Source organism: Cetorhinus maximus, chromosome 4, assembly GCF_964194155.1.
Source record: "Cetorhinus maximus chromosome 4, sCetMax3.hap1.1, whole genome shotgun sequence".
Lineage (NCBI taxonomy): Eukaryota > Metazoa > Chordata > Chondrichthyes > Lamniformes > Cetorhinidae > Cetorhinus > Cetorhinus maximus.
In genome coordinates, this window is record NC_135882.1 from 130,888,144 (window position 1) to 130,900,867 (window position 12,724).

Here is a 12,724-nt window from a genome sequence, read left to right on the forward strand (position 1 = left end):
CTCATTGCCAGAGGATTCAAGTACAGGAGCATGGATGTCTTGCTGCAATTGTACAGGGCCTTGGTGAGACCACACCTGGAACTTTGTGTGCAGTTTTGGTCTCCTTATCTGAGGATGTTCTTGCTATAGAGGGAGTGCAGCATAAGTTTACCTGACTGATTCCTGGGATGGCGGGACTGACATATGAGGAGAGATTGAGTCGGTTAGGATTGCATTCGCTGGAGTTCAGAAGAATGAGAGGGGATCTCATAGAAACCTATAAAATTCTAACAGGACTTTACAGGCTAGATGCAGGAAGAATGTTCCCGATGGTGGGGGAGTCCAGAACCGGGGGTCACAGTCTGAGGATACGGGTTGGACCATTTTGGACTGAGATGAGGAGAAATTTCTTCAGCCAGAGAGTGGTGAGCCCGTGGAATTCGTTACCACAGAGTAGTGGAGGCGAAAACATTGTATGTTTTGAAGAAGGAGTTAGATGTGGCTCTTGAGGCGAAAGGGATCAAAGGATATGGGGAGAAAGCAGGAGCAGGCTATTGAGTTGGATGATTAGCCATGATCATGATGAATGGCGGAGCAGCCTCGAAGGGCTGAATGGCCTACTCCTGCTCCTATTTTCCATGTTTCTGTGTTTCTAGGAAGGGTGTGGAAAAAGAAAACGACAAAGAAATGATCAGATGGTGGAAGAGAGCCCACCAGAAAGATAAAAAAAAGTCAACCTCAGGCCAACACTATTCATTATTCACTGTGCCAGCTCCTTATGAATGGGCCTCTAGAGCCAGAACAGATGGGCCTGAATTTTACCTTTGGCAGGTACACGTGATCGCCAGGCCTGGGAGCGGTCGAGAAATGAGCCCCCGACCGCGATTGGCCCCCAACCTCGATTTCACGCTATCTGGCCAATTAATGGTCAGCCAGCAATGAAACATGTGCTGAAAAGCTCAGCGCTGCCAGGGTGGGGGCTGGAAGAGGGCGGGTGATGATGTTTCCGCAGGCGCGGGTGAGTGCCGCAAGAAAGCTCGCTAAAGGCAGACAGCTGCCTCAGGGAGCTGCAGACCTGAAAATGAAGCACTAAAAAGCTGCAAGAAAATGTCCATGCATGACAATCAATCGCCTGAAAATATAGCTGATAAAAATGCTGTCCACAGTTATTTGTTTTAATTTTATTTCATAACAGAAATTTCATCCAGCCCTTGGATGAGGTTTGATGAAAAATGCAAAGGCTGCCTGACCGATTTGCTCAACTGCCAACCGTAAGGTTGGATGGGCCACGAAAAATCAGAGACAATTACACCATTAATGGGCTTAATTGTCCCCTTAATTGTCGGCGAGCGCACTTCCAACTTTTGTGCCCGCCCGCCAAGCGAAATATCGCGAGTGTACCATGACGCTCGCCCGATGTCTTCTTGCTAGATTTTACACCCAACCGGGTTGGACTTGCGCCTGCCCGCAGGATATAAAATTCAACCCATGATGTTCAATCCAGAAGTGACATACACCTCAGACGCAATCCATCATTTCCCAAGATGGACAAATGCCTACTACTACTAAACCTGTTCTCCAGCAAGGCATCTAATCTTTTATTAGGTCAATGTTTTGTGGTTAAGGAACAGAGCTATATAAAGATTTCCATGACGCTACTACAGATGCTGGTGTCATTGGTTTTGCCAGTGTTGGTGCTAACAGTGCTGGTGTAGAGGGTTCTGCTGGTTTTGCCAGTGTTGATGCTGGTGTAGAGAGTTCTGCTGGATTTGCCAGCGTTGGTGCTGGTGTAGAGGGCTCTGCTGGATTTGCCAGTATTGGTGCTGGTGTAGAGAGAGGGTTCTGCTGGATTTGCCAGCATTGGTGCTGGTGTAGAGGGTTCTGCTGGTTTTGCCAGTGTTGATGCTGGTGTAGAGGGTTCTGCTCGTTTTGCCAGTGTTGGTGCTGGTAGAGAGGGCTTGGCTGGTTTTGACAATGCTGGTGTGGAGGGCTCTGCTGGTTTTGACAGTGCTGGTGTGGAGCGATTTGCTGACTTTTCCAATGTTAGTGCTAGTGTGGAGGGCTCTGCTGGTTTTGATGGTGCTGGTGCCGAGGGCTCTGCTGGTTTTGATGGTGCTGGTGCTGGTGCAGAGGGCTCTGCTGGTTTTGATAGTGCTGGTGCTGGTGCAGAGGGCTCTGCTGGTTTTGATAGTGCTGGTGCTGGTGCAGAGGGCTCTGCTGGTTTTGATAGTGCTGGTGCAGGTGCAGAGGGCTCTGCTGGTTTTGATAGTGCTGGTGCTGGTGCAGAGGGCTCTGCTGGTTTTGATAGTGCTAGTGCTGGTGCAGGTGCAGAGGGCTCTGCTGGTTTTGTTAGTGCTGGTGCAGAGGGCTCTGCTGGTTTTGATGGTGCTGGTGCTGGTGCAGAGGGCTCTGCTGGTTTTGATGGTGCTGGTGCTGGTGCGGAGGGCTCTGCTGGTTTTGATGGTGCTGGTGCTGGTGCAGAGGGCTCTGCTGGTTTTGATGGTGCTGGTGCTGGTGCGGAGGGCTCTGCTGGTTTTGATGGTGCTGGTGCTGGTGCAGAGGGCTCTGCTGGTTTTGATAGTGCTAGTGCTGGTGCAGGTGCAGAGGGCTCTGCTGGTTTTGATAGTGCTAGTGCTGGTGCAGGTGCAGAGGGCTCTGCTGGTTTTGTTAGTGCTGGTGCAGAGGGCTCTGCTGGTTTTGATGGTGCTGGTGCTGGTGCAGAGGGCTCTGCTGGTTTTGATGGTGCTGGTGCTGGTGCGGAGGGCTCTGCTGGTTTTGATGGTGCTGGTGCTGGTGCAGAGGGCTCTGCTGGTTTTGATGGTGCTGGTGCTGGTGCGGAGGGCTCTGCTGGTTTTGATGGTGCTGGTGCTGGTGCGGAGGGCTCTGCTGGTTTTGATGGTGCTGGTGCTGGCGCAGAGGGCTCTGCTGGTTTTGATGGTGCTGGTGCTGGCGCAGAGGGCTCTGCTGGTCGAGGGCGACTGCTGTCTGTCAGCTCGGTCGATGCAGTCGAGCTGTCCCTTTAAGAGCTTGGCCCGGAGCAGGATGTGCTGCTTATTGGTTCATCAGAGAGCGACGTGTCTGTAAAGATGGCTTCAGAGTGTTTGTTCTCTCTGTGAAGGATGCGGCTTGCAGCAGATCAGGAGCTCTGGGTTCCGGGCTGACAGGAAGGCTGGGCTTGCCCTGGCCTTTGGAACAAACAGATGTGGTTAAAGGGACCCGAGCTTTGCCTGACCCTCGTCTTCATCGCTTCTTATTTTACCAACAAGGTGAGGTGGATGGGGACAGGCTGCGAGCAGGAGTCGCACTGAACTTTCACCAGCACTTTACAACTCAGCCTAACCCCATACCGTGTTCAGCTTCCTCCTGGCTCCAGCTCAAACAGCACCCACCCCCGACATACCCCATATTCAGCTTCAGTTTATAGCTCAGTTCAGCTCACTCATCAGTTGTCCTCCGCAGTCTGGGTCGGCATATGTTTTTTTTCAAATAATCCAAGTCTTTCAGTGTGAATAAAAAGTCCGACTGTGGCTCTGGGAGGGAGCTGCCCCTTTGCTGAAGTTTGTCATTGGTGCTCCTTACAACAAGGCAGCTCTTCAGAGCCAGAATCATTGTACAAGGCTCTGTGCTGAAGAGGGAGTGAGGGAATGGTGCTGTGACTATGAGGTCTTGGTTCTAATGTTTCCTGCTGCTTGAACGATCGGGGACAAACCTTGAATTGTTCTGTGTCAAAGACAAAGTTTAATTGAGGGGTGGGATGGGTGAGGAATGCTGAGGTTCAGGGGGAGGAATAAGAATGTTGTATGGGGGATCTGGGGGAGGAATGTTGTCTGGGGGAGGAATGTTGGTTGGGGGAGTCTGGGGGAGGAATGTTGGTTGGGGGAGTCTGGGGGAGGAATGTTGGTTGGGGGAGTCTGGGGGAGGAATGTTGGTTGGGGGAGTCTGGGGGAGGAATGTTGGTTGGGGGAGTCTGGGGGAGGAATGTTGGTTGGGGGAGTCTGGGGGAGGAATGTTGGTTGGGGGAGTCTGGGGGAGGAATGTTGGTTGGGGGAGTCTGGGGGAGGAATGTTGGTTGGGGGAGTCTGGGGGAGGAATGTTGGTTGGGGGAGTCTGGGGGAGGAATGTTGGTTGGGGGAGTCTGGGGGAGGAATGTTGGTTGGGGGAGTCTGGGGGAGGAATGTTGGTTGGGGGAGTCTGGGGGAGGAATGTTGGTTGGGGGAGTCTGGGGGAGGAATGTTGGTTGGGGGAGTCTGGGGGAGGAATGTTGGTTGGGGGAGTCTGGGGGAGGAATGTTGGTTGGGGGAGTCTGGGGGAGGAATGTTGGTTGGGGGAGTCTGGGGGAGGAATGTTGGTTGGGGGAGTCTGGGGGAGGAATGTTGGTTGGGGGAAGAATGTAGGTAATAACCTCTTTTAAAAATCAGGACTTTTTGTGGTAGGAGTGGGATAATTTCCTCTGGGCTATAATGTGACAAAGTCATAAAGTGAGGCTTTAAATGGGTTTGTAACACCTCGGAAAACTGTCATCTTAGTCCCTTGTTTACATATTAGAAATTTCAGAGTACCTTTAAGTAAAAGCAGTTATATAAATGGCAACAAGTATATCAAACATTATCAATGAGTTACCTGTGATACAGTTTGTAGTAAGTGAAAAGATCCACTATCCTTTCAAGAGAGGGGTTCACAGAATTGTTATGGTGCAGGAGGCCATCATGTCAGCACCAACTCTCTGAGCATTTTAACTTGGTGCCAATCTCCTGCCTTTTTCCCGTAACTCTGCACGTTATTTAAATTTAATAATCATCCAATGCCCCCTTGAATGCCTCAATTGAACCTGCCTCCACCACACTTCCAGGCAGTGCATTCCAAATCCTAACTACTCGCTGTGTGAAAAAGTTTTTTCTCACCTCGCATTTGTTTCTTTTGCAAAACACTTTAAAACTGTGCCCTCTGGTTCTAAGTCCATTTACAAGCGGTAACAGTTTCTCCCTATCTACTCTGTCCAGATCCCTCATGATTTTGAAAACTTCTATCAAGTCTCATTTTAGCCTTCTCTCCAAGGAAAACAGCTCCCACTTCTCCAATCTTTCCTCATAATTGATGTCTCATCCCTGGAACCAATCTCGTAAACCTCTTCTGCACTCTCTCCAAAGCGTTCACATCCTTCCTATAGTGTGGCACCCAGAACTGTACACACTACTCCAGCTGAGGCCTAACCAGTGTCTTATATAAGTTCATCAAAACCTCCCTGCTCTTTTACTCTATGCCCTCATTAATGAAACCTAGAATACTGTATGCTTTAGAAACAGCTCTATCTACCTGTCTTGCCATCTTTACTTATGTACGTATGCACCCAAGTCTCTCTGCTCCTGCACACCCTTCAGAATAGTATACCCATTAACTATTATTCTCTGTTTCCTATCCCTCAGCCAATTTTGTACCGTCCCTTTTATTCCATGACCTATAACTTTCCTCACAAGTCTGTTTTGTGGCACTGTATCGAACGCCTTTTGGAAGTCCATATACACCACATCAACGGCCTTGCCCTCATCAACCATCTCTGTTACCTCTTCAAAAAACTCCAGCAAGTTAGTTAGACACGATTTTCCTTTAACAAATCCAAGCTGACTCTTCCGAATCAATCCACATTTTTCCATGTGGCTATTAATTCTATCCGTAATAATTGTTTCTAGAAGTTTTCCCACCACTGAAATTAAACTGACTGGTTTGTAATTGCAGGGCAAATCTTTACAACCTTTTTTGAACAAGGGCTATTCTCCGGTCCTCGGGCACCTCCCCCGAATCCAGGGAACATTGATGGATTATTGTCAGTGCCTCTGCAATTTCCACTCTTACTGCCTTCAATATTTTTGGATGCGTCTCATCCAGTGCCGGTGCCTTATCAGCTTTAAGTACCGACAGCTTATCCAATACCACCTCTTTATCAATTTCAAACCCTTCTAGTGACTGAATTTCCTCCTATATTACCATGGCCCTGCCAGCATCTGCCTTGTAGGTAAAGACAGATGCAAAGTATTCATTTAACACTTCAGCCATACCTCTTGCCTCTATGTGTAAATCCCCTTTTTGGGCCCTAATCGGCCCTACTCCTCCTTTTACCACCCTTTTACTATTGATGTGCTTATAGAATACTTTGGGATTTCCTTTTATGTTAGCTGCTAGTCTTTTTTCATAATCCCTCTTTGCTTCCCGTATCTGCTTTTTCACATCCCTTCTGAACCTTCTGTATTCAGCTTGGTTCTCAATTGTATTTGCTACCTGACACCTGTCGTAACCACACTTTTTCTTCTTTAATTTAATTTCTATCTCCTTTGTCATCCAGGGAGCTCTGGATTTGTTGGTCCTACCCTTCCCTTTTGAGGGAACATACCTTGACTGTGCTCAAACCATCTCCTCTTTGAAGGTAGCCCATTGTTCAGCTACTGTTTTTCCCAACAACCTTTGGTGCCAGTCTATTCAGCCCAGCTCCGTTCTTGCCCCGTTGAAGTCCGCTCTCTGCCAGTTGATTCTTACTCTGGATTGATCAATGTCATTCTCCACCAGCATCCTAAACCCTATGATACAATGATCACTGTCCCCTAAATGTTCCCCCACTGTCACTTGATCTACTTGGCCCGCCTCATTCCCAAGAACCAGGTCTAGCAGTGCCTCCTTTCTTGTTGGACTGGACATTCTCTTGAACACAATCTAGGAATGCTTGTCCCTCACTGCCCCTTACACTACCACTATCCCAGTCTATATGCGGGTAATTAAAGTCCTCCATTAGAACTACTCTACGGTGTTTACACCTCTCTGTAATTTCCTTGCAGATTTGTTCCTCTATATCCTTCCCACTAGCTGGTGGTCTATATATTACACCGAGCAATGTAATTGCACCCTTCGTATTCCTTAGCTTTAGGCAAATCGATTCTGTCCTTGAATCCTCTGACACATCCTCTTACTCCAGTACTGCAATTCTCGCCATTAATCAAAAACGCCACCCCTCCTCTTTTTTTTGTCCCTTTCCTATCTTTTCTGAACACTTTGTAACCAGGAATATTTAACACCCAGATCTGCCCTTCCTTAAATTAGGTCTCCATTATCGCTACAACATCAAAATCCCACAAGGCAACCTGTGCCTGTAATTCCCCAATTTTATTAACTATACTCTGTGCATTCAGATACACGCAGTGTAATCCTGATTTAGACTTCATTACTTACTCCTTTACTCCGACTCCATCTACTAACTTACTGTCCTCCATTTTAGTGCTATCTGCCTCCCCCAACATTCCGTGCACCCTGGTATTACTTTCTAATATTCTTTCCTGGTTCCCAAACCCCTGTTGGGTTAGTTTAAACCCTCCCCAACAGCACTAGCAAAACGACCTGCAAGGAACTCAGTCCCGGCTCTGTTCAGATGCAACCCGCTCGGCTTGTGCCGAGGTGCCATCTTCCCCAGAGCCAGTCCTAGTTTCCAAGGAATCTAAAGCCCTCCCTCATACACCATTTTTCCAGCCACGCATTCATCTGTCTTATCTTCCTATTTCTGTACTCACTTGCACGTGGCACTGGGAGTAATCTGGAGATTACTACTTTAGAGGTCCTGCTTGCTAATTTTCTACCTAGCTCCCTAAATTCTGATTGCAGGACCACATCCCCCTTCCTACCTAGGTCGTTAGTACCAATGTGGACCACGACCTCTGGCTGTTCGCCCTCCCCCGCAAGAATGTCCTGGAGCCATTCTGTGACATCCTTGACCCTAGAACCAGGGAGGCAACAAACCATCCTAGAGTCATGTTGACAGCTGCAGAAACGTCTGTCTGCTCCCCTAACTAAAGAATCCTCTATCAGTACTGCCCTTCTGCTCTTCTTCTTCCCCTCCTGTACAGCTGGGCCACCGAGAGTCCCAGGGATAAAACAGCAGGAGTACCGGGGATAAAACAGCTAAGTGGAGAGACAGTTGGGAATTGAAAACAGCACATGGTGCCACGGGTTTGGCTCCTGCTGCACACCTCCAAGGATCCATTGCTCTCAGCGATATCCAGAATGGAAAACCAGTTAGTGAGCGGGACCTCTGGGGACTCCTACACTACCTGCCTGTTTCTCTTGGACTGCCTCGCTGTCACCCATTCCTTATCTCCCTGCTTGCCCCAACCTGCGGTGTGAACTCCTCTCTGAACATGCTATTCATGTAGTTCTCTGCCTCACGGATGCACCTCAGTGACTCTAGCCACTGCTCAAGCTCTGAAACGCAGAGCTCAAGCTTATGCAGCCGGTGACGTGGATTCGTCTGGGTCACGAGAAGTGTCCACGACTCTCCACATGCCACAGGACGGGCATTCTGCTTGGCTGAGCTGTCCTGCCATGCCTTAATCTTAAACTTTTAAATCACTTTTTTGCTTAAACTTTAATTACTTTTACTTACTTTAACCTTACTTTTGTACTATTAACTATAAACTGGAGATTAGTAGAAAGTAGAAATTATTCGCTCTTACTCACAAATCAGCTCCCTCTCCTCTGCCTATAAATTCTTACTCTCCCTGTGCTTGTTTAGAAATTTACGTTTCTGTACTGGTGCTGTTTTCAGTTCCCAACTGTCCCCCGAACTCCGGCTGTTTTGTCCCCCGCACTCTCGCTGTTTCATCCAAGTAGAAAATTATTTTAGCTCGTCCTACTTAAACCTTACCAAAGAGTACAGTTCCTACTTTATTTTAAACCTTAGGAATAGAATAAACCTTAAACGCTCACCAGATACTTACCAAGCAGCTAGCTTCTTCTCCAACCAATCAAATTGCTTCTTTCCTGTGCAGTCACAATTTGTTTTTTTGTTTGCTCTCCTTTCGAACTCAGCGCGGGTCGATTCCGAGCAGCTGACAGATCTGCCTCTCCGACTGCTCTTTCCGAAGGTGAGTGACATAGGCCACGTTCCCCGGGCTGTTTTTATTCTCTCCCCACTCCGTGTTTCTCCCTTAGGTTCGCCTCTCTGACTGCTCTTCCCAAAGGTTGTGGCATATAACATTAAATGCAGCTGTGTGCTCCTTTAAGGCCAGGAGGTGTCATTGCACAGAAAGGAGTAATGGGTTAGGTTGCAGATAATTGTCCTGGCTTTTTGTTGAATACTGTGCATGTTGTTGAATTGGTATACTCTTCGTAAAAACACATTTTAAAATCGGTTTGCATCTATAAGAAAGAATGCTAAGTTCGGGTAGTAGAAACTAAATTATCCTATTGTAAGAATTCATTCTTTGAAAAAATCAATTTCCTACATGTACAACTAGCCTAGAGCAGTTAATTTTTTTTTTTGTGATTTGTTTCAACTTGACTGGCCTTCGCACATAAACATAGATTTACAACACAGGAGGCCGTTCGATCCATCATTTCCATGCCAGGCAGAAAAGAGCCATCCAACCAAATTTCACCTTCCACTATTGGCCCATAGCTCTGTAGGTTACGACAGCTCAAGTGCATGTTCCAGAGTATTTTTTTTCAAATGCGATTAAGATTTCTGCCTCTGCCCATTCTTTTAGGCAGTGAGTTACAGACCCCCACCACCCACTGGAACAAAAAGTTACTCTTCAAATCCCAGCTAACCCTTTCACCAATTACTTAACTCAAGGCCCCCAGTTATTGATCTCCCCTTTTAATGGAAATAGGTCCTTCCTATCCATTCTATTTGACCCCTCAACATTTCATACACCTCAGTTAAATCTGCCCTCAGCCTCCTCGGTTCCAAGGAAAATGACCTCAGCCCATCCAAACTTTCCTTGCAGCACCTTCGACAGCACCTTCCAAACCTACAACCACTACCATCTAGAAGGACGAGGGCAGCAGATAGATGGGAACACCACCACCTCGAAGTTCCCTCCAAGTCACTCACCATCCTGACTTGGAAATATATCGCTGCTCCTTCACTATCGCTGGGTCAAAGTCTTGGAACTCCCTCCCTAACAGCACTGTGGGTGTACCTACACCACATGGAATGCAGCGGTTCAAGAAGGCAGCTCACCACCACCTTCTCAAGGGCAACCAGGAATGGGCAATAAATGCTGGCCCAGCCAGCGAAGCCCACATCCCATGAATGATTTTTTAAAAAAAGCTAAAATTCTCTGTTCATGGCAACATCTTCATAAATCTCCTCAGTAGCTTCTCTAGTGTGATTACATACTGTAGGCAGTACTCTCTCTGCTGTCCAGCTACTGTTTTACACAGTTCTAGCATAACCTTCCTGCTCCTGTACTCTAGGCCTTGGCCATAAAGGGAAAGTATCCTGAATGCCTTCATGACCGCCTTTTCTGCCTATCCTGCTACCTTCAGAGATTGCTAGATATGGACAGAAAGGTCAACTGTTCCTCTATACTTCCTACCATTTATTGTGTTCCCTCGCCTTGTTTGCCCTTGTCAAATGCATTATTTCACAATTCCATCTGCCACTTTTCTGCCCACCTGACCATTAATATCTTTTTGCAGTGTCTAGTAGAAGCTGGTGACATAATGGTATTGTCACTGGACTAGTAGACCCAGGTTTGAGTCTCACCACAGCAGATGGTGAAATTTGAATTCAATAAAAATCTGGAATTGAAACTCTGATGATGACCAAGAAACCATTGCCATCTGGTTCCCTAATGTCCTTTAGGGAAGGAAATCTTCCCTCCTTACCTGGTCTGGCCTACATGTGACCCCAGACCCACAGCAATGTGTTTGACTCTTAAATGCCCTCTGAACAAAGGCAATTAGAGATGGGCAATAAATGCCGAGCCAGCGATGCCCACAACGATAAAAGTTGTTTTTCCTCATCATGAACCACACAGCCAATTTTCGTATCATCTACAAATTTTATAATCATACCCCTTGCATTGAGTCTAACTCATTGATATATACCACAAACAGCAAGGAACCCAGTTGTGAGCCCTCTGGGAGCCCACTGGAAACAGCCTTCCAGCCACAAAAACGCCTTTGCTTTCTACCACTGAGCCGATTTTGGATCTGACTTGTCACTTTCCATTGGACCCCACTAGCTTTAATTTTCTGACCAGTCTACCATGTGCAATTAAAATCCATGTCAACTACATCAAATTCACTACCCTTGTGATCCTCCTTCTTACTTCCTTAAGTTGGGCAAGACTTTCCTTTAACAAATCCATGCTCTGTGTTGTCAGACTGCTTGTCCGACATTCAGCCCTAAATGAACCACAGTTTCCTTCAATTAAACATGGGAAAACCAAGGCCGGTTCCTGCTCTAAACTCCCAATTCCTCACTACTGATTTGATACCCCTCCCCAACCAGTGTCTCAGGCTGAATGGTTTTTTAAATTCATTCATAGGAAAACACATTTTGTTTGCAAGGCTGGTATTTATTGGCATCCCTCTTTGTCCCTGAGGAGGTGATGGGGAGCTGCCTTTGTGAATACAACTGAGTGGCTTACTGCGCAATTTCATACGGCAGTTGAAAGAGTAAACCACATTAATGTGGGTCTGAAATCGAATATAGGCCAGAACAGTAGATTTCTTTCCCTAATGAGCATTAGTGAAACAGATGGAGTTTTACGACAACCTGGTACAAGTACAGTCCCTCAAATCCAGCAATCTCGGGACTGAGACCGTGCCGGATTTCGTTTTGGCCCTCTGGGAGGAACAAACCAAAGCATGTGCAACTCTTAGCGGTGTGGTTCAGGCCATGAGCAAGTCAGGTCACGCCAGGCTGTGTGGGGTCAAGTGTTGCTTGGACCGTGGGATACAGCAGCGCGCGAAGCCAATAACTAACTAGTCTGGAGCCACACCATGCCAATGCAGTGACTAGCTGAATTGTCCAGGCAAGTTTTTTTTTAAATTTTACTCAATTAAAATTGATGTGTAGACCATTATAAAAGTGTCTGTTTTTCGGACAACCCTTGTTGTTGAACAGCTGGATTTGAGACACTGTGCTGGTAATTTCATGGTCACCATTATTGATCCTAGTGCTGTATTCCATATTTATTTTATCAATTGAATTTAAATTCCCCACTTATGTGGTGGGATTTGAACTTGTGTCTCTGGATCATTAGTCCAGGCCTCTGGATTATTAGTCTGGTAACACTATGCTACCATACTGAAACATGCCTATGGCATAATCAAGTTTAGAGGTAAACAATGTATTCCTGGTTGGTCTCCCATCTTCCACTTTCTGTAAACTTAACTCATTCATAACTGCGTTGCCCGTGCCCTAACTCACACCAGGTCCCATTTCCCCATCAGACTCTCAGCTAAGCAATGTCGCAATTTTAAAATTCTCAACCTTATGTTCAAATCTCTCCAGAGCTTTGTCACTCTGTACTTCCAACCTCTTCTCATGCTACAACCCTCAGAGAGCAATGCTTCCTTCAAATCTGGCTTTTCGTGTATCCATCATTCCCACTCTTGCCATCTAGGCCCTAAGCTCTGGAATTCCCTCCTTAAACCTCTTCATCTCTTCACTTTTCTCTGCACCTTTAAGATCCTTCTTAAAACTTACTTTATTGACCAAACTTTCAGTCGCCTGGCCTAATATTGCCACCTTTGGCTTGGTTACTAGTTTTTCCTGTGAAGTACCTTGGGACGTTTCCCTACATTAAAAGCACCATATAAATGTTAGTTCAGCCACTGAAAACTGATAATTGTGTTTGTTCACTCAGTACTAAAAAGGTTGTACCACTGATAATTTCTGGATAATCTTCCGTAAGCATAAGACAATGAGCTACAAGCCAGATATGCAGCACTGAGTGGTTAATTTCTATGC

The 12,724-nt window shown here is 46.7% G+C and overlaps 1 protein-coding gene across 3 annotated transcripts in view; it reads left to right on the top strand.

Moving 5' to 3' along the window:
• Window positions 1-3,001: 3,001 nt before the first annotated feature.
• Window positions 3,002-12,724, top strand: part of slc35d4 (solute carrier family 35 member D4) — a 211,557-nt gene continuing 201,834 nt past the window's right edge. The window contains exon 1 of one of the 3 annotated variants that reach the window (XM_078540823.1): window positions 3,002-3,245. In XM_078540823.1, coding sequence (XP_078396949.1) covers window positions 3,180-3,245 — 66 coding nt within the window. In that variant the 5' untranslated portion in view covers window positions 3,002-3,179. The remainder of the gene's footprint in view (window positions 3,246-12,724) is intronic. The other 2 variants (XM_078540824.1, XM_078540821.1) reach the window with 2 other exon arrangements.